Source organism: Budorcas taxicolor, chromosome 1 (assembly GCF_023091745.1).
Source record: "Budorcas taxicolor isolate Tak-1 chromosome 1, Takin1.1, whole genome shotgun sequence".
In the NCBI taxonomy this organism is placed as follows: domain Eukaryota; kingdom Metazoa; phylum Chordata; class Mammalia; order Artiodactyla; family Bovidae; genus Budorcas; species Budorcas taxicolor.
Genome location: NC_068910.1, coordinates 199,634,844 through 199,659,001, shown reverse-complemented (window position 1 = coordinate 199,659,001; position 24,158 = coordinate 199,634,844). Strand labels below are relative to the sequence as shown.

Below are 24,158 nucleotides of genomic sequence, written 5' to 3'. Positions count from 1 at the left end.
ATCACTGCCCCACCCATGGGAACACAGCATAGGCGATGGAAGCTTCCTGACCCATGGTGACCAATACTCTGTACAGACCTGGGGGGCAGCCCCTGGAAGTTTCCCTGAAGCCACACAAGGCAGGCAAATTAGGATTTGAGTGAAGTGTTTGCTGAAGAAGATTGGAGAACCCTGTGGGCCACAGGGACTTCAGAGGGCCTTGCCATGCTCTTCACTCTCAGGCATTCATATTTCTCTCCCTTTCTATTCCCCTGATTTTGGGATTTGTTTTTACTTTGCTTCTCTCTGCCAGCCTCCTTCCTTTACTATTTCTTTTATCCTTTGAACAGGAACACTTTGGAAAAGACAAGTCAGCAGAATTCCAGCTCTTCTACTCTCCTCATGGGAAAGACCTGCTATTTACAGATGCCGCCATTGGGTTTTTAAGAGTCCCACCTAAGATGGATGCCAAGCTATACTTGGGCTATGAGTATTTTTCAGTCATTCAGCATCTGGGGAGAGGTGTGTAAGGTCCTGGGAAGACCTGGAGAGCCTGGGCATAGGGCAGGGCGGGGCCGTGGAGGCTTTCCTGGGGCCTGCAAGCCCCACCTCACCCAACCCACGCTGCCCTGCAGGGTCCAAGGGAGGGCCAACTGTGCTGGGTTTTTGCGGGGATGTTCTGCTGAACTTGGGAAAAGGCCTGAACCTGGGGCCACAAAAGGGTTTGAAAGAGCTTCAGATTACAGGCAACTTAAGTAATGATGGGGGGCTTCCCTCATAGCTCAGTTGGTAAAGAATCTGCCTGCAATGCAGGAGACCCCAGTTTGATTCCTGGATTGGGAAAATCTGCTGGAGAAGTGAAGGGCTACCCACTCCAGTATTCTTGGGCTTCTCTTGTGGCTCAGCTGGTAAAGAATCCGCCTGCAATGTGGGAGACCTGGGTTCGATCCCTGGGTTGGGAAGGTCCCCTGGAGAAGGGAAAGCTACCCACTCCAGTATTCTGGCCTGGAGAATTCCATGGACTGTACAGTCCATGGGGTCTCAAAGGGACACAACTGAGTGACTTTCATATTTAAGTAATGACAGTCCTGTCTCCTTTGTGTTAGTCGGGCTTGCCCCACCCCACAGGGGGTCTATTTGATAAGGAATAGAGCCCATCCTAAACTGAAGTGGGAACACAGCCTCTGCCACCACCAGGATCAGAGCTAGAATTCCAGAGGGTTTTGGACTTCCCAGGTGGCACTCGTGGAAGAATCTGCCTGCCAGTGCAAGAGACATGAGAGACTTGTGTTCGATCCCTGGGTCAGGAAGATCCCCTGGAGGAGGGCATGGCGACCCACTCCAGTATTCTTGCCTGAGGAATCCTGTGGACAGAGGAGCCTGGCGGGCTACAGTCCACAGGGTCACAGAGAACTGGACACGACTGAAGCAACTGAGCACACATGGATCCAGCAAGCCCTGATCCAGCACTTGCCTTCCTGTGGCGCTCCGTGCTTCCTTCCTTTTCTTTTTTTTTTTTTTTTTCAGTAGTTATGGCACATCTGCCAAAGCCCTTGTGACTGATGTGGACATACGTGGTGGCAGAAGCAGGTGTGGGGGGGTGGGGTGGGGTAGAACAAGCAGGCCCGCCCAGAACAAATAACACTGGCTTCCAACTGGGGGATGCTCCGTGGATGGGAGATCTCTGTCCTGTGAGAAAAAAACCCAGAAGGCCCTGAGTTGGGCTGCTGGCAGAGGCTTCCCCTGGGGAGGTGATGTCTGAGTAGGGAGGTCGGGAGGGGCTTGCTCTGCCTTCACTGCTCTGTCTGGGAGCCAAGTCAGCCATTTCTCCTGGAGGTGATATGCGGGAATAGGTGGTGACATGGGCATGAGACACGTCAACTCTGCCGCTGCCAGGAAGAGCCCGGTTGGGCAGCCACTCGGAATCCTTCCCCCATCTGGGGGCTTCTTTTGAATCCCTGGCTCTTCTCTAGCAGTCCCAGAGGCAGAAGGTCCCCAGAGGGTGATGTGGTGCACAGTGGGCCATGACGAGCATGTCAAGTGTAATCAGTGGAGTGCGCTGAGCGGTGGCATCTTGACGTGCACCGGGGAGGAGAGCACCGAGGACTGCATTGCTGCCGTCGCGGTAAGGAGGACCCGCTTCTGCAGTTGCCTGGGACACTCGGACGCAGCGCTGCTGTGCGTTTGGTGGTGGAGGCCCCTTCCCCATGTCTTCCCATCAGCTATGAGGCTGAGACACGCCTGTTACATGCTGCCTCCCCAGCCCCACTCGCTGAAGCCCCACCCCGCTAGCCCCACCTCCCCCTTCAGCTCTGGCAGGGCAGAAACAGAGCAGCCCAGGACCCGTATCTTCAGCTCAACTCTGGACCCCAGGGAGCTCTGAGGGGTCCTGCCTAGGTGCCCTGTGGATTGTGGCAGCAGATCAACCTTGTTGGTTCCCTGGACAGGTTTAAACTTTTTTTTTTTCCGCGATAAAATTATTACATGCTGGAAGAGAAATGAAAAATAATATAATTTACAACTTCACAACTCAAAGCTCATCATAATTTCTGAGTGATGGTGTTATGTTGTTAATAACGGTCCATTTCAATTTTGGAGATTAGAAAAAAAATTATCAATAAAAGACCGAGTAATTGACAAACTTAGAAAACACTACAGTTTTTTCTTCAAAAGATAATAATTGTGGTAAACCTCTCTGGGACTAACCCATAATATTAAGGTCTTGCAATTTATATAGTCTCCTGAATTTGTCCGTTATAAGGATTAAATGAATTTGACTGCTTGTAACATTGCCTAGCGTGTAATAAGCAGTCAATAAATGTTAACAGTTATTATTTCAATTCTTGAGCACAATTGGCACGCTTTCTTAGGTAATGAAATATTCATTTAAAATGTTTTTAATGGCTGCATAATAGATCACCAAATATTTATGCCTCAATTTATTTAACCAATTTCTAAATGTCTGTAGTTGAATTATTTCTGAATCTTTGTCTATTATAGATAATATGTGATTGGATATTTTTGTTCTATGCCCATCAGTATTTTTGAGTATCTCTTTAATATTAATGATGGTGAATATATCTGGTGAATATATACTTACTGTGTGCCATGCATGTATATGAGCACATAACTTGTATTAACTCATTTAATCCTCATGATAAGCCCATGAAATAGATCTTTTTCACTCATTTGGTGGATGAGAAAAATGTACATAGAAAGTATTTAGGGATGTGTCCTTTGGAACAGTCAGTCCCAGAGGCTGACACATTCCATAATGGTTATGAGCAGAGGCTAAGAAAATTAAACCACCTAAGTTTGAATCTTAGTTTAAATCTTATCCAGTCATCTATTGGATAAACTATTTAGCTTCTCTCTGCTTCAGTTAAAAAATGTATAAAAGAGGGAGAATTATAGTACCTCCCTTACTGGGTTCTATGAGGCAGTACATGAGGAAATCACTAAAGTGTTTAGAAAAAGGCCCAGCACCTGGTAAGGTAAGCTTTTGCTTCTGTAGTTACTACTGTTTTAAGATAGATTTCTAGAAGAGCAGTTAGCAGGGGAAGAGCAAAGAGTGTTCCCGTGTCTGTATGTTTTTTTCTTCATGACTTTATCTATAAATAAAAGTGTGCACTTTTGGCTTTGTTATTGGAAAAGTTCATTGATTAAAAGTTAAGTTAATTATTAATAAGTTAATTATTAATAAATTATTAATTAGACTAGAGTGCTAATGGGATTATAGGAACAGAATAGAACTCTGCCATATGGAAAAAAAGGTCTCCCGTAGAAACAGATTAAATACCCTAAGTCTGACCACGTGGATTGTTGAGTGAGTGACAATGGTCACAAAGAAAATGTCATGAGAACGTGTCCCGCGCTAAGAATGGGGCCTCATGGAGGGCACGGAGATGTCTAGGGCACATAATCTGGGCTGGGCCCACGGCGTGTCCAGTTTTCTAAACCCTGGGTTTATGTGGCAGAAGCTTTGGGTCATACGCCATTTGGTTTATCACAAAGATGCATGATGTGAAGCCAATGAGATGGAAACCTCTGAGGGTGAGACAGGATAACAACCTCACTGCTGTGCTATTGTTTTACTTCTTAACTTCAGAAAGGAGAGGCTGACGCCATGAGCTTGGATGGAGGCTTCATCTACACAGCGGGCAAGTGTGGCCTGGTGCCTGTCCTGGCAGAGAACTACTGTAAGTGGAGGCGAGGGTCTCTGTGTTTTCTCCCCTCTGGCCTATGGACATGGAAAGGCAAAGAAGAATTTAGTTCAGTGTTGAGATAACAATAGCTGTTTGGGGAGCATAGAGTACTAGTAGATAACATCTATTTTCCCAGAGTCAGAACCAGCTAAGATACATATGGAACTTGGAGAGAAATCAAAATAACACCTTTATTGCTGGAAGAGTGATATTGGAGACCATGGCACAGAACTGGCCACAGGGCTCGTTACACTGCCCTTGAGTTAGAGTCGCCCACCAGTTCAGGTGGACAGTTCTACTGGCTGATTGGCTCCATGGCTTAGTACAGAAGAAAACACATTCTGTCACACGTAAGGAGGTCAAAACCATCCTGTCCCCATTCTCTTCAAGGAAGAAAGAGCCACAGGTGCCTAGATCCTTTTGCCAAGTGTACCAATCCAAATGAACTCACTCCAGCTGTTAGAGTATTAAGGATTGGGGCTACAAGGTCATGGTCTTGGTGGGGATCCATCTATCAGGAAAAATAAAGCTGGTTCATCTGTTAAACCCCTAAGTTGCTAGGCAGTGAGAAACCATACTTTATCACTGAAAACAAAACAACTTGGTGAAGTAAACAGTGGTATCTCCATAACAACTGAGGCTTGGGGAGGTTGAATGAGGTATCGAGGGCAGAATGCAGGCTGTAATCAGTCTTTCTGAACCATGGGTTGGACCCTTTCCTTAGAACCTAGCAAGACTGTAACAACTGCTTGCATAGCCAGAGCTCTGGAGAGAAGAATGTCAGGATGCCTAGAATCACATAGCAAAGTGAAAAGCCTCTGTGAAGGTTTTTATGGCTTCTGCTTCCCTCTCACCCCCTTCAATGAGCATTTCATTTCCTTTCTCTGTAGCTCCCCAAGTGTTGAGCTAATTCTGGGATGGAGCCTAATTTCAAATAGCAAAGGTCAGGGGAGAGGAGGTGAAATGGCCTGGCAGGATCTCATCTTGTTGATGGCCAGTGACAAACTGCTTGGTCAGCATTTCTCCTCATTTTGTTCTTGACTGTTGAGAGTGAGAAAAATCATGACTTGAGTAATGTGAGAGATTAATGACCTGTACCTCAATTGTTTTTAGTGTCTCAAGATGGCAAAGAGCAGCTTGGGTCTAAGTGTGTGAACACACCTATGAAAGGTGAGTCAGAATCAGTAACACTGGGGCTCAAAGGTAAAGGCCTGTTGTGGGGGAGAGGGGGTGAGGAAAGCCTTACAAATAAACCAAAGTTACTAGACTTGTTAAAAAGAGAGAGAGAGAGATGACCCTGCCACCGTTCACTGAGAAGGAGCAGATCGTGAGCTGTGAAGTAATCTCTGTCTGTGGAGCCTGTGACGGTGGACAGGGGGCTCCTGCTCTGGAATGTGGGCTGCTCTGCGCATCACATCGATGGGAAGGTGAGGCTCAGGGACGGTGTGACTGGCCCAGGGCCACGCAGCCAGCAAGTGGCCGCACCTAGGCTTGTTCAAGGCACCATGACTGGAAACCCGCTACCCTTCCTGACCCACCAGAGTGCTCCCTGTCAGGCTGCTACCCATCTCTGCGAGGGACAGGAGCCCATTCACGACATTTCTGGGGCCCGTTGGAGGCCTCAGAGGAGGAAGAGGGCAGTCATAGGTGCTGCTGATGAAGAAGAGGAGGAGGGAGAGGAAATTAACCCTCAGCCTTTAGTGGCTGGCTTTGAATAGCAGGGAGTCAACCTCCTCTTCAGAATAGGGGCCAGGTGACAAGTTTCGCCATCTGTGTCATCTCATGGGCAGAAACGGTCTTTATCTGTTTCTGAGGTGCCCTGGGTAATCTAGGGCATTGGCTAGAGCAGTGGTTGTGTATGCCATGTGGTGTTTGGACTAGCAGCACCAGCGTTGCCTGAGAACTTATTAGAAATGAACCTTCTTGTGTCCAACCACAGGTCGGCTGAGCTCCAGGATGCGGCTGCTGCTCTGTTTCAGCAAGCCCTCACAATGATTCTGATGTGCATTAAACTTTGAAAACTATTGTGATAGGGGATCTTGAGATGAAAACAAGTGCTTACTTGGTTTGGAATTTCTTATGAGATAGAGCTAGGGGAGGTGTGGGGGCTTGGAGCATCACAGCATAAGTGTGGGGTCACAGAGGCCCTGCACCACCCATCTCCACAGAGGCCTCAGGGATGCAAAGCCACTCACCCCACAGCTTCTCCCCTTCGAAGGGAGCAGAATCTGGGATATTTTGTCCCTCTTTCCTCCCTGCTTTCCTGGCTAACAGTCTTCTCTGAATTGAGTCTGTATCCCAAAACCTAGGGAACGGCATATAGTCATTCTGATTATAAAATACATAAAGTCCTAGAGAACTGTAATTGCTTCACGAGTGATTGAAATTTCCAAGAACAGCAGTGATATACAAATGTGGGTCAATGAGGATGCTTGGAAGACAGTTCAGGGTGATGGGGAAGGTTAGATTGGAGTAGAGATGGAGAGGAGTTAATCCCGAAGCCACACACACACACACACACACACACACACACACACACACACACACACACCCAGATGACAATAGTTAATGCCATTTTGTTGAAATTGATACAGCTCAAAGAAAGGTACTTTAACAGTGTTTGGCTGCTGGAATGGTGTCATAGAGCCCAGTGTGGTAGGCAGGAGAATCTGCTTCACCAAGAAAGTGGCTCTAGTACTGCTTCTGTTGCTAGCAACATGGCCAGAAACCTATCCATGTAAGCTCCCCTTCCCATTCCTAATGTACAGTATGATCATATTAGCACATTTCATCCCCTTCAATAGGTATTAGTACCCAAATGGGTATTACTGTTACCATTTCATTTACCAGAGATTTAGGATGCTAGATGCTGAGTGACTTGTCTGAGGCAGTTTAGTAGCTGGTGAGGGAGGTCTTCCAATGCCATGTTGACTTCCAACTTTTCCAAGCTTGAATATGTAGACATCTGAACCACAACAGCAAGAAAAGGTGTGTGTATGTGTGTTGGGAGGGGGTGGGAGTGGCGGTGGTGAACCACATTACCCATGATTTCAGTCTCTAAATTCGGCCTTGCAGTTCAGGTTTTACTCAACAAGCACAATTCTGTTACCCAAAACTGTGTTAGACTACATCACATATCAATGGTGTTCCTATAAAAATCAGGAGCAAGACAAGAATGCACACACTCACCAAACACATTTGGCATTATTTTGGAAGTGAATTCAGTAAGATAAGAAAAAGAGGTTTTTTTAAAAAATTGAGGAAAGGGAGAGATTAAATTGCCATCATTAGAAAATGGTATTACTATAAACCTAGAAAATCAGAGACTTCACTTTAAAAAGCACTTTCTTTTGGACTTCAACTCAACAGAAATACTCGAACAGGTGGCTTCACCGAGTTCTCCCTCCCTGAGAGACTGACAGGTGAAGGTTAGCTGCAGTGGCTCTGGAATAAATTTTAGGGAGGGCCTGGGAGGTACTGAAATTGAATCTTGGTATCTGTTGCAAGGTTATTACGTCGTGGCAGTGGTCAAGAAGTCAGATGCCGACCTAACCTGGAACTCTCTGCGAGGCAAGAAGTCCTGCCACACTGCAGTTGGCACTTCTGCTGGCTGGAACATCCCCATGGGTTTCCTATACAATCAGACTGGGTCATGTAAATTTGGTAAGTGTGTTCTGAGTGGCGGTATGCCTGTGGGCCTGTGCCTGTGTAGGGGAGAGATTCAGTTCAACGAATGGCATAAGTGGGTGGTGGACAGGGGCTGGATAGAGATGTGGGCAAGCTTCACATCTCCTTAGCAGGAACCCCCTTTCTCCTCCCCTCTTGCTTCCGTGGAAGTGGTTTGGCTCAAAGAGCAGATCTCAAGGAAGTACACTACTCTTTATGCCTTTCGTCTGGCTCATGGAAGAGGCCTGTTGGCAAAATGAGAGTGGAGTGTAGAGCAGGGTGTAGTGTGCATGTGTTGTTTTTCCATTTAAACTTCCTCTCTTTTTTTAAGTGTGAAAAAGGTTTATTTGGGGAGATACACACATCCACAGAGTGTGGGCCATCTCGGAAGACGAGAGGCCTGAACCTGCTTTCTTAATTGAACACGTTACACCAGAACAGTTCAGCTTCACCCTTTGAAGGCTTTAGCTTTCACTTTCACCTCTTACATTTTTGTATTAGTCATTTCAGCAAGACTCTGGCCAATACCTAAAAGGCTCCTGCTCCCCTTCTTTCCCCAGCCGTGTGACAAGTCCCAGCCCTGCAGGAACCCCATCGCCCGCTCCTTGGTGCTCTGCACCTGAGCAGCTGAACACAGGTGAAGAATGTCACAGGGCAGAGCAACTTATTCCATGCAGGTGTTCCAGCTGCCGGCCTCAGCATGACCCATACCCCCCACAACTGTAGGCTCACGAGCAGCCCTACTGTTCCTCTGCTCCACTCCTCACACTTCCCATTAATTACCCTAACGTCCTAGTTGTCCATACACCGCCATCTCACTCTCACCTGTCTACCACCCTTTCTGAGCAGGTGATCTTGTCTGCTTCTGCAAGAGACACTTGAAGCCATCAGGACAGTTCCCATCAATACTCCACCAACAAAGCCCAGGGCCCCTGCTGGCTGCATCTGCTCAGCCAGTCCTCATACCCACGTGGCTGTCAGTCCCTGCCTCGACCCCCTCCCCAGAGCTGCACCCTCAGTTACCATTTCTTCCTCTGGTATATGCAACAATTTCTCTCAACCTGTAAATGCACCCAACATCTTTCATCTTTAAAAATCCTCCCTCTCCCTACCGTCCCCTCTAGCTCCTAACCTTCTCCTTCTGCCTTTATGGCTAGACCTCTTAAAATCATGGTTTGAGCCATTCACCCCTGCACTCCCTGCTGTGGGTGACTGCCCTGCCTCATTCCACAGGGAGAACTCTGGTCAAGGCTACCAGGACCTCCGTGTTGCTCAGTTGGAAGGATGGGCTCCAGTCTGTTCCTCCATGACCTTTCTTTGAATCATCTTAAACCACAGTCTCCTGGCTTTTGTGAAAACACTGCTGCTGCTGCGAAGTCGCTTCAGTCGTGTCCGACTCTGTGCGACCCCATAGATGGCTGCCCACCAAGCTCCCCCGTCCCTGGGATTCTCCAGGCATGAACGCTGGAGTGGGTTGCCATTTCCTTCTCCAATGCATGAAAGTGAAAAGTGAAAGTGAAATCACTCAGTTGTGTCCAACTCTTAGCGACCCCATGGACTGCAGCCTACCGGCTCCTCTGTCCATGGATTTTCCAGGCAAGAGTACTAGAGTGGGGTGCCATTGCCTTCTCCTGTGAAAACACACTAGCTTCTTTTTTTTCTTACCCCTACAAAGTCCCTCTTTCCCAACCTGGTTAATAAATGTTTGAGTTGCTTAAAGCAACTTTTTTCCCACTTTAAACTCAACCTCCAAGCGCTCACATCTATGCCTACAGCCTAGATGACCATCTAAACCAATATTATATGTGCAAAGCTAGGCCCAGAGCAAGCGCTAGATCAATGTTTGCTGCTGCCACTGTTACTAGGTCAATATGCTGACAATGTCAGGTTTTGTCCCTAGCACAGACTTCTCTTTGATCTCCAAACCTGCATATATTGAACTGCTTGTTCAACATTATCTAATCTTGTATTTCAAAAGTGCATTAAACTTAATGTGTACAAAATAGAATGCATTCTCCCTACCAAGTCTGGTCCTGCCCCAGAGCCACCCAGCTTGCCAGAGGCTCCCAGTCTGTGCACTGGCTCTAGCTGGAAACCAACCTGTCATCTCCACATACCCGTCCAGCCTGAAATTTCAGCTGTCCTCCCTCCTTCTAGCTCCTCCCTCTGCGTCGTGAGACTCCAAGCTGCCCTCATGTCCCCTGGACTCCAGCAGTAGCCTGCTGCCTACACCCCACATCTGTCTTGACTCACCCTGCTCGACCCTTGGCCCAACATTATCTAGCCCATCAGAGGCTCCCTATTTCTTTACAAATAAAAAACAAAATGCACACAAAGATATAGACCGTCACACGTGGTCTGGACCCTGACCTTTCCCACTCACTGGATCACTGAGTGGTTCAGGCCCAGTGGGCCTCCATTAAGCTCTCTGTGCTGTTTGCCCCGCCTCCCCCAACCCTTGCCCTAGCGCTTGCAGATGCTGCTCCTTGTCTAGGAAGCTCATCCTTTGCCCTTCACTAGGCAAACTCCTATTCATTCTTCATCTCTCTCCACTTGAGACCTCTCCCTGACTCCTAGGTCTGCACCAGGCTCCTTTATTTGCAGCTGTGGAGCCATTTTCTTTTTCCCAGAGCATGATGGGGAAATACACTTATGGGGGAATGCTAATTCATGGTGTAGTTACTTGAGTTGTGACTGTCACCCCATGAACTTGGGCTCCAGGAGGGTAGGACTTCTGTGGTTTCATCATAGTGGTACCCTGGCGCTCAGCACAGGGCTGGGCAGTTGGGCCTCTTGGGCTCCTTCCTGTCCTTCAAGTCATAACTGCAGACCTTGTAAAGATGGACATGGGCAGTAGAGACTGGAAAGTGTGCACAACAGGGTCTACCAGCCAAAACTTCCAATTTCGTCCACTCTCCTTGAGTTAAGTCCGTGTCCATCCCTCCCGCTGCTGCCCTGTGCCAGGACTTCAGTGATCTCACAGACCCTTGTCCCAGCTTCAGCCAGGTCCCCTTTACTTTGCTCCAGCTGCAGCCTTTTTTTCTTTTTCTATTCCATAGGTTCTTATTTCTAATCATATGGTACTAAACACTTGAATGTGTCTTTATGTCACTCAGGCAATTTTAGGAACAAAATCTGAGGCTGTCTTGTCAACACAGGCAGGGAAAGCTAACCTCTGGTGTCCTTCTGTGCAGATGAATTCTTCAGTCAAAGCTGTGCCCCTGGGTCTGATCCAGAGTCCAGCCTCTGTGCTCTGTGCAGGGGCAGCTTCAAGCCAGCCCACACGTGTGCTCCCAACAGCCACGAGCAGTACTATGGCTCCAGTGGGGCACTCAGGCAAGTAGCATCTGCCCACTGCCTTTTGCTTTGGTACCAACCCAGTGAACCTCTTGTCCTTTCTCCTTTCTCAGCACCCCACCATCTGGGTGCTGCATTTAGGAGGGGCCAGGACTGGAGAACAGAAATGCAGATTCCCAGGGGCCCTGAGGACTCAGGTCTGGTCCCTTCCTGGAGCACTCTCGGGCAGAGCTGATGGACTCAGGGCGCCTGGGGAGGGGCAAGAATGATAAGCACAGGTCACTGCCCTGCTTCTGCTTTTGATCCTTCCTTCTATATGAGTGTGGACAAGTCACAGGATCTTCCAGAGCCCAGTTTGAGATCAAAGGAAGGACACTGAATATGTGCATTTTACACCTGTTTGATGAGTACATTTGAAAACACATATTCCTGGGCTCCTCCATTCATTCAATAAATATTTATTGAGCACCTAGTATGTGCAGGCACTGCTCTAGGTAGGTGGGTTAGAGCAACAGCAAGACACATGGCCCCTGTGTCTCATGGCGGGGAGTAAGACAACACATAAAGGCCGATCCCTTCCTGACTGTGGTACGTGCTATAGGGTGTGTGTATGGGGGCATGGGACCGAGGGGCGTGATATGGCAGTGACTCAGGGATAACCTTAGAAAAAGTGGTCAGGGAAGGCCTCAGCATCATGGAGGGGCTGTTAGATATTGAGGGTTAAATACTGAAAGGAAATCAGGCTTCAGAAAATCTGGAGAAGAATAGTCCAGGAAGAAGGAGCAGCAAGGACAAAGGCAAGGCTAGACACATCATGCTATGTTTGAGGCCAGAAAAGGCCCCAGAGTAGAGCACTGGGAGGGGGGCCCAGGCGAGGCGAGGCTGGGGTTGCAGCCATTGGCTGTTTTGCCCTTGGAGATCTGGCTCAGGAGGTAGAGTTAACTCTAAGCATAGAGGGCCCTCGAGGGTGCTGTGGAGTTGGGGTTGTGTGGAGAATGGGGGAGCCTCTATAAAGAAGGCTTCTAGTCATCACATGGCCAGACTACTTTGTCCCTCCCTCTCCAAAGTTTTGTCACTTTCATAAACCATACATACATTACATATTTTCACAGATCCTACTGCATAAATATATGATAAACATTAAACTGAGGCTAAAATATTTGAACTTTTCCTTCCATTGGGATGTGCATCAGTATTAAGGTCCATTGTCCCATTTTGGCATGATTATGATAGCATCACAGAGACCTAGAGTTCTGTCCAGAACCTCGGGAGTTCCATCGTGAAGATGGGGATGCAAAGAAGTCTTAGCTCTAGGCATCGCATTCTCCCCACCGCCTCCTGCCTGCCTTGGCTCTGCTTCCAGCTTCCTGTCTCCAGCATTCCTACTGACCTGAGATCCATTGATCCTGTTCTCACCCCCCGCTATAAACCTTTCCCCCTCCAGACCACAGCATACGTTCTACAGCCAACTGTGATGATTATTGCCCTGTGCACATCCTCAAATGCCTGTTGCTACTCCTGGCTGAACTGCGACCTGGGTTGGCTCCAGCATTCCCCTTTGGTACCAGGGCCTCAAAGCTGACTGGCCTCCCTGTAAAGTAATGAGAACCCGGTTCTGATGAGCCAGACCGTCGCTAGTCCATTACATTCCCACTGTCTTACAAGACCATTCCATGCTCTTTCCTCTCCTCAGTCATCCAACGTTTCTTCCTCCATCTATCGCACTTTTGTTTCCTCCTTCACCTGAGAAAATTGAGGTCACCCAGATAGAAACGCCAGTGTGCCCCTGCCATATCTGTGCGTGTGCCAACCTCCGTGCCGGTGGGCACGCTGCCACTCCTCCTCCGGGGGACGAGCAGGCCGGCTCCTGCTGAGCCTGGTCCTGTGCTGGCATCGCCTCCCCGCAGCCTGTTGAAGAGCGTTGCCCCAGCACGCCTCTCCTCTTCCTCCCGCCATCACGTCTTTTTATCCACAGAATTACTTCCAGCAGCACGCGAACATGCTGCTTCTTTCTCATCCTAAACATAAAGAAACAAGACAAACTTCTCTTGATCTCACTGTCCTCTGCATCAACCTCCTGTTTCTCTTCTTTACAACAGAAGTCCTTGAAGGAGGTTACTCTAATGTCCTTGCTCAGCTCAGTTTCTCTCCTTTCAATTGCCCGCAAACCTAGTTTAAGAAACTGTTCACCTCTCCCTCCCCAACCAATGGAGTTGGTTTTCATTATTGTATTTAAATTATCTGCAGAAGACATTCTTCCCCATTGTTGGCAAGTGGGAAGATTATTCCCACCATATCTGCCGCCCCCTCCCCCTGCATTGACCCCCATCCACCGCAGAGAGTCAATTCTTAGGCAGATTGATAAGAAGTTCAGGGTCCCCAAGGAGGAGAAAGGGGTCTGGGGCTCTCAAAGTGAAGATTGGGGATCTGGAATTCTCAAGGAGGAGAAAAGGACAAACTTTTTTTCCCTCTGCATTCCTTAGTCTTAGTCAATTACACAACTCAGTTTAAACTCTGTACTAGAGTTATACTACAACAATGTATCTGGCTGGAAGACAGTTTCTCCTTCCTGAAAACCTCTGAATAATCCTGATATGTTAGAATGTATATTATGGGAGTGGGTCTGGAGGATCTTTCTATTGTCAAATTCTAATCTTGTTATCCTAAAATGTAAATTGCTAGAGTAGGTCTGGTAAAATTTTCACAAACTTGAGACATTCTTTTGATTCATTGTAATAACTAATTAAAAGGTATATAACTCCATTGCTAACACTAGCAAGGGGGTACTCTTTCTGCCCCCTTCTGATATCTATGTCAGAAGCTTTCTCTATCTCTTTTATACTTTAATAAAACTCCATTGCACAAAAGCTCTGAGCAATCAAGCCTCGTCACTGGCCCCAGATTGAATTCTTCTCTTCTGGAGGCCAAGAATCCAGGCGTCTTTTCGTGGGTCAGCAACAACCTTTCACCACCATCCACCACACAGCTGAAACTACACTTTCACAAAATATATTTATTTATCTGGCTGCATGGGGTCTTCGTTGTGGCATGTGGGATCCTTAGATGCAGCATGTGAACCCTTGGTTCTGGCATGTGAGATCTAGTTCTGTAATCAGGAATCAAACCTGGGCCCCAGCATTGGGAGCAAGGAGTTTGAGGCTGTGGACCACCAGGGAAGTTCTGAAATCGTCCTTTTAAATCTCCAGGGACCTCTGTGTTGCAGATAAATCCAAAGCCCAGATCATTGGCACCACCCATCTCTTCCTTCTCTTGGATGCATTTTCTCCTCTGGCTTCAGGACACCACACTTTCTTGGGTTCCCTCCTTCTTATCCTGTTACTGCATCTCAGCCCCTTTGTTGGTTCTGCTTCATTCCCTGACCTCTACGTATTGGCGAGCCCTGGGGCACCAGCCTTGGTCTTGTCTCTTAATGCTCAGACTTCAGTGGTTTTATCTAGTTCTTGTTGTTGTTCAGTCACCTAGTCATGTCCAATTCTTTGCAACCCCATGGACTACAGCTTACCAGGCCCCCCTGTTCCTCACCATCTCTTGGAGTTTGCCCAAGTTCATGTTCATTGCATCAATGATGCCATCCAGCCATCTCATCCTCTAATGCCCACTTCTCCTCTATCTAGTTCTATGTTGACAGTTCCCAAATTTATGTTCCTCTTCAGATATCTCTTGAAAACACCAGATGAAACTCCAAACTCATACATCTAACTGCCTACTGGGCATGTCCACTTGGATGTCTAATCACCAGGTCAAGTTTAAATGTCCCAAACTGAGCTTTTGGAATTTCACACACTCCCACCCAAAGCTCCTGCAGTCTTCCCCATCTCAGTTAAAGGCGACTCTGCTTTTCCTTTTGGAAAAAGTCAAAGTCTTGATGCGTACTAACCATGTCTACTCTCTTTCTCTGAGACCCTATATCATCGTATTATGTTAGCTCTACCTGCAAAGGGTAACAAGAACTGACCTCATCACCCATCTCTGCTGATACCACCTTGATCTAAACCACCATTGTCTCTCCCCAGATTTTAACCCCTAACAGAAATCCATGTGTCTGCCCTCTCCCCCTCCCCCACCACAGTCTAGCTTCAACCCAGCAGTGAGGGTGATTCTCAACAGTGAGGGTGACCAGTTCAGAAGAAATCTTCCTGATCACACAACTCACGCCCTGAAGTTGTGTTGTGAAGTCCTAGTTGCTTGCAGTGTGACGAGGTGGATTGAAGGGGATGGGGAGGCCTAGTCAGAACTTGAAAAATTTTAACACTTGGTCGACCAAATAAGAGCCAAGAATTAAAAAACAATGTTACACAAAGGGAATTTTGTGTTCTTAGATATAAAAATCACATTACAGTACTACTTATTACTGTGATCAATACAGGCTGGTATGTGATGACTGACAAATCAATGGAAGAGAAAAGACTTCCAAGACAGATACATAGACATATGTTTAATCTAAAACAAAGATGACAATTAAGATCACTGGAGAAAGGATGGACTTGGGACATCAAGTAAAACAAGTACAATGAATGGGATCTGGTGACCCAGGCGGGAGCAGATTCAATAGTGAGTTAGTCCCCTAAGATGACTGGCAAGGGTCAGGGAGTCATGTGCAGGAATGCTGATGGTAAGTGCTATGACGCTCTTAGGTGTTTGGATGACTTTAGGGGAGAAGCCTGTTGATAAGGGCAGTGTAGGGTCAAGGCAAGGCTTACTGTTTGTTTATTTTTTAAAAGAAGCATAAATGCTGATGGAAAGAACCCAGTGAAGAAGGTTATAGAGGGGAAAGAGGATGACTGCTGTGGAAAGTGCCTGAGTGTGGGGCAAGGTGGGGTGCAAAGCCCCTGGGGAGGAGATTTTAGCTGGAGGAATGCCTACACTCCTCCTTCGTTCCTGGAGGGCAGAAGAGTGCTAGAGTCTTGGGCTGCCAGATTCAACAGAAGGATGCTGAAAGGAAGCTCACATGATGATCTGTTTATTTCTTCTGTGAACCCAGAGTACATGACAGAGTGTAAGTGTTGTGGAGGGGTGTATGGAGAGACAGAGGTTTACAGGAAGTGAGAACATTTTGGGGTTCCTGCTCTGTAGAGTGGCTTACCTGGTGGCTCAGACAGTAAAGAATCTGCCTGCAATGCGGGAAACTTGGGTTTGATCCCTGGGTTGGGAAGATCCCCTGCAGGAGGGCTGGTAACTCACTCCAGTATTCTTGCCTGGAGAATCCCCATGGACAGAGGAGCCTGGTGGGCTGCCGTCCATGGGGTCACAAAGAGTCGTGGGGAAGCTATCTCAGGCAGTGGCCTCTTATACTCACTTGAACACACTTCCACAGGGCTTATTCAAACCCAGAGGGCTGAACCCCACTCCAGATTTCCTGAGCCAGGGGGTCCAGGGCCCAAGAATGTGCATTTATAACCCATTCCCAGCGTTGCTGATGCTGCTGGTCCAGCCCACTCTTGGAGAGAGTCACAGGTCTAGAGTAGAGAAGGGATGCCAGAATGCCCAGGTGAAGTTAAGGATCGGGGAGCTCTCGTCTACCTCACTGCTGAGGTGCAGACACACCTGAGACAGACGACTGGGCTCATTCAGGACTGGGATTATTGGGGGGAGGTTGTTAAGACAAAGAAATAGGACAAGGTTGCTTAGGAAAATTGATGGGAGTAACTGATTTTAGTGAAGGATAGAGGGGCCTGATGATGGGACAGAGAAAACTGGAAAGGTGTTCCTAAAAATTAATAATATCAATTTCCAACTGACTGAATGTCGCAAAACTTATTTTTAGTGTGCTCAACGTTTCTCCCAAAGCATGCACCTCAAACGCTGAGAAACATTTTTCAGGAGATTAAGCATGAAAAATATCTCGTGATACAAGCACATTAACTTTTGTTAAGGCTGCATAGACACATAAGGTCTGACAAGACTCCTTCAGAATCACATCTTCCATGCTGATTTTAATCTCTGACGTGAGTTTTGATCCAGCCAGAGAATTATCTTTGGATAGCCCTGTTAATAGGAGAACACAAGCATCTCCCATGGAGAAACCAATCACTGTTTAAGGAAGCAAGCAATGGGTATCTACAGCGGAATCAAAATAAGCAGATTTCTTTTTCTATGACATTTCTTCTGAAGTTACCAGGGGGATGGCAGACATTAGAGCAGTGTGTGTGGAGTAAGCGGACAGTGTTAGATGCGCCCAGTTGCCTGGGGGAGGGGGTGGGAGCTCCCAGGGATTCCGTCTTGGAGCGGCTCTCTCCCGCCTCCGTGGGTCCTCCTTGCTGACCTGGCCCTCTCTGTGCAGGTGCCTCATTGAGAAGGGAGATGTGGCCTTTATGAAGCACCCCACGGTCCTGCAGAACACTGACGGTATGGACTGGCACTGTCCTTTCCTCCCTCGGGAAAACTCAGAGTCCTTCCTGGGAAATCACTCCCCAGGCAGTCATGTTGGTCCTAACATTTTTTTATGTAGGGAATGAAAAAATTCTTCATGTCTGGTCAGACTGGACAGGGTTGGTTGTCACATTGGCCTTGAACCCAACCAACAAACACACAAAGGCCACAGTCCATAGAAGCACGTCTGGCTGTCTTGATTTTTAGGCATTCTTTGTATTTTCTGGACACAAGTTTTTGTCAGCTATATGTAATGCACATACCTTGTCCCTCTTTGAAAATATTTGCCTTTCACTTTTTTTTTTTTTCTTTTTTTGGTCTTGCTGTGAGTCTTGTGGGATCTCAGTTCCCCACCAGGAGTTGAACCTGCACCCAGCAGTGGAAGCCTGGAGTCCTAACCACTGAACCACCAGGAAATTCCCTGCTTTCTTAATGATGTCTTTTGATTAACATTCTTCATTTTAATATAGTTTTCATTTTAATATAGTTTAATCAGTCGATCTTCTCTTTTTTGACTGGCACTTTTCAGGCCTGTTGAGGAGATCTTTGCCTTTAACAGGACTGATAAATGAATTTAAGAGTTCATGAATGTTTCTCTTCTGTTTTATTGTAAAGCCTTTATTGTTTTGTTTGTGCCTCTGTGATTCCCCCAGGCACTGGTGGTCAGTAACACCCCCCAGTGAGGGTGCCTTGACTGAAGTCATTAGCTGTGACCCCTCCACCTCCTCTCTCTCTCCAGGAAAGAACCCTGAAGCCTGGGCGAAGAATCTAAAACCCGAGGACTTCCAGCTGCTGTGCCTTGATGGCTCTAGGAAGCCTGTGACTGAGGCTCAGAGCTGCCACCTGGCCGTAGTCCCAAGTCACGCTGTGGTCTCGAGGAAAGATAAGGCAGATTTTGTCCGCAGAATGCTCTTCAACCAACAGGTGTGGGAATTTAGTCCTCATCCCCCACATGGATGCTCAGCTCACTTGCAGAGCTGCGCACACACACCCCAGCCCAGTTGCACTCTTTCTCCCTGGGCAGTGGAGCCTGCCTCTGATGAAAGTGGGAGGCTGGTGGCTGTGCTCACTTCTTGCTCTGGGGCTGTCTGGGGTATCCCAGTGGACTGGAAGAGTCCAAACACATGGGTATCTCAAGTGTCTCCCTGAGAAAGAGCAGAGCCATGGTACCTCCTGGGCTTTTTCTGTCCCGGAAATAAGGGAGTCAACCCAGGTGCCCTTCCCACCAGGCAGGGCTAGGGCTACATGTTGGAAAGGTGGAACAGAGGTTACTCTGCCTGACCAAAAGAGGATCTCACTGTGTTTCTTGAAGCTGGGCAGGCTGAGCACTGTTTTGGGCTTCATGAAAGTCGAAGAGCCAACATTCAGATAACTCATGACTTCTATAGGCAGCCAAAAAGGGCTGACCCTAGGGAATAGTGGCTGCCTGAATCAGATGATCTTAAGGAACCCAAAGCCTCATCTGCCTTTTGCCCTAGTGTACCCTATTTCTGGAAGAGCCCCAAATGAGTAATCTATATCTTAGCATATGCTGTCGACACGTCCTGGTTAAAGGGTGATGACCCAGAGGCAGCTGGCAATACAAGAGGCTCTTGGACTTGGGCTTTTGAAGGGATGGTTCCATCCAGGGTGAGCTGCCACCTCTGCTACAAAGGAAGTTGGGGGGAGGGGCAGGAAGCAATGGAAATGATCAATGTCTGGGTCAGGTTCAGAGAACAGAAGATGCAAGGTAGCAAGGGATCTGGTCACAGGAAAACATCTAAAGATGACTCAGAGTTGAAAACATCCACCAGTTGTTGGTGGGATAGTAATAGAGCAGTGAACTTGGGGCTCTTTCTATTTAGCAATTGCTTTACATACATTGGGCTTCCCTGTGTTCTTTATCAGATAGTGAAGAATCTGGCTGCAATGCAGGGGATGCAGGTTCGATCCCTGGGTGAGGAAGATCCCTTGGAGAAGGGAATGGCTACCAACTCCAGGGTTTTGCCTGGAGAATTCCATGGACAGAGGAGTCCATGGGGTTGCAAAGAGTTGGACGTGAATGAGTGACTAACACACTCACTCTTTGCATGTATCATCTCAGTATCTAATGTAATTACCTCCATTTACAAATGAGCAAGTTGAAGTTCAGGTGTTTCCACCTGGGTGCAGTGAGAAACAATCTGTGGCACAGAGATGCAGTTTTGATCGCTGGGTTGGGAAGATCCCCTGGAGAAGGAAATGGCAACCCACTCCAGTATTCTTGCCTGGGAAATCCCATGGACAGAGGAGCCTGGTGGGCTATAGTCCCTGGGGTCCCAAAGAGTCAGACACGACTGAGCATGCACACGTACAAACTGAAGTTCACTGAGCTCAGTCAAGACTTTTCTTAAGTCACACGATAGGAAAAGCTAGGGCCTGGCTTTGAACCCAGAGAACTTTTTGCCATTTTGTTCCAGTGCCTCCTAAGCTGTTGCTGTGTCCCAGGGTTGCCAGGGGCTGGAGCCGAGCAGTCCAGCAGACTTGGGGCTTCTGATGCAAAACACATGGCCCAGGCTGCTGGCCGCTTACTTTCTGTCTGTCTGTCTGACCCAGGAGCTCTTCGGAAGAAATGGGTTCGAATACATGATGTTTCAGCTGTTTAAATCCCCAGCCAAGGACCTGCTCTTCAGTGACGACACAGAATGTCTGGCTAACCTTCAGGACAGAACAACTTACCAAAAATACTTAGGGCCAGAGTATCTTCAGGCTATTGCTAATGTGAGGCATTGCTTACCCTCTGGTGAGTAGAATAAACACCGAGGAGCAGTAACATGTGTGTCAAGGCAAACATGTTTGTCTTAAAGATGACCTTGTGCCAAGCCTGGGCCGGTACCAATAGGAGCATAAAGATTCAGAGGGCTTGCTCCTGGCCCTGCAGGAAGATTCAGGCTTACCAGGGAAGCACCTCAATTAGGCAACAGTATAAGATACTACCTGAAAAGGCAAAATTGTTTGAAGGAGACAGAGGGTACAGTAGAACTAGAGATCTTTTGCAAATTGAACTTGTTTACATGTCCTTTCCCATTTTCTTTGGCTGCTAGAATGAAAATGTGTGTTAGCATTTCAGTGTAGGGAGGAGGTTGGAAATAACATACATATACCACTCACAGAGGACCAACTCGCAAAGATTTTAAGTAAAACGTATAGATAATACTTTATACAGTTTAATAGAAACAAAGTATTAGCACTAGGCAGGCCATTTCTGCATATATACAAACGTAGAAGCAGCACTAAGTGTATCATTTCTGGTTTTGTGTAGTGTAGAAATGGCACAGCTAGCCCAGAAAGAAACAAGTAGGAGAAATAAAATTAGGCCTGGAATAATCAAATTATCGGGAGTGTGCCTCAATTTTTGTTAAATTACATCATGTGTTAAAGATGAGGCGAGCAGGAGAGGACCATGTAGATGTGTAAGAATAACACTGACATCAGTTAGAGGCACGAGAGAAATGTTAAAGAAATTTTTATTATCTACCATTTACGTTTAGAAAACAGGAAAAGGATCATGTTTAATGAGCACAGGCAGTACCTGACGATCTTTCTCTTTTGTTACCTCTCACAGAACTTCTGGATGCCTGCACATTCCATGGAAATTAAAAACTCATCAAAGTGGGCAAACACAGAGATGCTCAGAGCCTGAAAATACAGTGGGGTCACATCCTCACTTGTCTGCGTGGTGGGTCTGTGTTAACATCACTTATCTTTATAATTGTATACTGTAACTGATGCAAAAGTTGGAATGAATAAAAATTATTATGTCTCCTCAGAAAACCATGAAATGTTCTCAGATTTTTGGGGGGAGGGCAAGAAAATGATTTCTTTATACTAGAATTGTGAAAATTTAGTATTTATTAAATTATATGTATTTTAAAGACCTCTGCAAGACTAACTCAACTTCCCTGTCTATTCTTTGATTATTTTACCCAAGAGTCAACTCACTTAAATTGAATTTAAGCAATACATCTGTCTGAAGGGAGTCTTTGAGTGGTGATCATAAGTGTGCAAAGAAAGCATCAGTATGTGCAGTATCAAGGACTTACATAATGAAAATGAAGAAAGAATGAGTTTGTGCATTTTAAAAGTATATTCATGTATTTAAAATTCATAATTTCAGGTAGAATTAAACTCCTGATCTGATTAATTGAAAAATATCAAAATTACTGTAAAAATCTAATCCTACTATCGTTCCTCAGTCAATTTGTTGAAAGTGTGATTTACATTTACTTAAGTGAGTTTCTTACCAGAGATTTTACCATTTCTGTTATTACCATGATTCCAGCCTATGGTGGAATAAACATTGTATGGGAATCCAAGTTATATACTGTGAAGTACAGTTTGGTGTTTGGACCTCTGCTTCTGCCTGTGAAAGAGTAACCAGTACAGAATTGGCTCCTCTTCCATAAACAACTAAAAACCTGGGGAAAAACATGTTGCACAAATGTTTTTAATACTGGACAATAATAGTGTAGGACTATATGATCCTTGAAAGAGAGCAAAGAAAAGTGGTGCGCACAGTGATGGCCTTAGTCTTTGCCTAGAGGAAATTTCCAGATGACAGCAAAGGGAGGAGGAACCCACAAGAGCCCATCACGTTTGAGTTGAGGAACAAAGATAGGCATTTGGGGAAGCCAAAGTGACTGGAACTTGATTGGCATACAGCAGAGATACGTACTGGAATCTGCTTGAAATGCTTGGCCAAATACTCATCTGCCTGTGTGTAAAATGAGACTGAAGTCTGTCAGGCTAGGCAGAGAATGACTGTGAGAGATCTAGAAGCTGAACAATGCCCAGGGCTCCCATAAGACCAGGAATCAACTTCGGTCCTACCGACCAGTGTAAAGAGACCTCGCTCAACACCTAAGCTTTTCACTGAAGGCAGCTGGGGTGAAATAGCTGTAGATTAAGGCCTGCTCCATAACTGTCCTTACTGAGAGTGACGCTAGCCCTAGTGGGATAAATCAGATCTGCAAGTCACCTGCTTGACTGTCCTCTAAAATAAACCTCAATATTCACTGAAGGAATACAAGAAAATCTCACCAGGATGGCATGCATAATATCTAGATGTGGCATGGAAAGATTGTTAGATGGGTAAAGAAGCTCAAAATGTGACCCAGAGTCATCAAAAAATCAACCATTGGAAACAACCTAGAAACCACAGAGATGATTGTATTCAATCAATGACCTTTACACAGTTGTAATAAACAGGCCTAAGGATTTAAATGAAAGCTTGAAGGAGAATTTCCTGCCCTCTAATGGTTAGCACTCTGCCCTTTCACTGCCAAGGGCCCGGGTTTGCTCCCTGATCGGGGAACTAAGATCTTACAAGTCACACAGCCAAAAATAAATAAATGAATAAGTAAATAAATAAATGAACACAGCAAAGAAAAACCTGTTAGATTTTAAAAAGAACTAGTGAAAAATATGCAATGGCAAAGTTTGTGTTTTGACGAATTTGTTTCATCTAAATTGTCTATTTTTGCCATAAAATTGTTCAAAATATTTTCTTATTAGTATCTGTGAGATGTCTAGTGATATCTCTTCTTCCATTTTCCTACTAGTAATTTGTATTTTCTCTCTTTTTCCTTGACCCATGTAGCTATAGCTTTATCAATATTCTTGAACTTCTCAAAAATTAATTTTTTATAAATTTTCACTACTATTTTTTAATCTCAGTTTCTGTTCTTAGCCTTCCTTCTACTTATTTTTCATTTATTTTTCCTTTTTCTCTTAGATTTTAAGGTGCAGGCTTAGATCAATGTTTAGAACATTTTATTTTTCTAATACAGGTACTTAAAATTATAAATTTCCATCCAAGCACTACTTTAGCTGCATCCTTAAATTTTGATATGTTTATTCTCATTATCACTGAGGTAAATTTTTTCTAGTTTTTCAAAGATTACTTCTTCGATCTGTTGATTATTTAAAAGCTATTTTTAATTTCCAAATATTTGGCAATTTTCCAGATATGCTTTTGTAATTTATTTCTGTGTTCCAGGTATACTTTTTTTAAAAAAAAAATAGATATTCTTAATTGTTTGGTATAGTTCTGTAATATGTAGTATAGTATTATAAGTAGCAGTTAGGTCAAGTTGGTTCAAGTTATTATTCAAATTGTTTGCCTTGATTCATTTCCTACCAACTTTTTGCATTAGCTACTCAGAGAAGACAATTAAACTCTCCAACAAAAAGTATGAATTTTCTCATTTCTCCATCAGATTTTGCTTTGTATATCTGGAGGTTTTGTTAGGTACATACACATTTAGGATATTAGGCTTTCTTGATGAATTAACTCTGTTACCATTATGAGATGTCGCTAGTTGACCAGTAACACTTTTCTATTTAAGTTTATTAATTGGATATTAATATGACTCTTTCTTCTGATGGTTTCTTCTTGGTTTATTTTATTACATTCTTTTACTTTTAATCCATGTTTCTTTCTATTGAGGGCTTCTTACAAAGAACATATAGCTGTTTTTTTCTTCATTCAGTGTGACATTCTTTTTTCTTTTAAATGAAGTGTTTAGTTCATTTGTATATAACATAGTTGTTGATATTTGTTTTCTGTCTCATCTGTTCTTTGTTCCTTATTTCCTCTTTTCT

The 24,158-nt window shown here is 45.7% G+C and overlaps 1 protein-coding gene across 1 annotated transcript in view; it reads left to right on the top strand.

Moving 5' to 3' along the window:
• LOC128053189 (inhibitor of carbonic anhydrase-like) overlaps positions 1–21,155 on the top strand; it is a 36,102-nt gene extending 14,947 nt beyond the window's left edge. The window contains exons 9-18 of the mRNA XM_052645644.1: positions 330–501; positions 1,953–2,104; positions 4,088–4,178; positions 5,298–5,354; positions 7,692–7,847; positions 11,045–11,186; positions 17,449–17,513; positions 18,277–18,461; positions 20,112–20,298; positions 21,121–21,155. Of these exons, the coding sequence (XP_052501604.1) occupies positions 330–501; positions 1,953–2,104; positions 4,088–4,178; positions 5,298–5,354; positions 7,692–7,847; positions 11,045–11,186; positions 17,449–17,513; positions 18,277–18,461; positions 20,112–20,298; positions 21,121–21,155 (1,242 nt within the window). The remainder of the gene's footprint in view (positions 1–329; positions 502–1,952; positions 2,105–4,087; positions 4,179–5,297; positions 5,355–7,691; positions 7,848–11,044; positions 11,187–17,448; positions 17,514–18,276; positions 18,462–20,111; positions 20,299–21,120) is intronic.
• Positions 21,156–24,158: the final 3,003 nt, after the last annotated feature.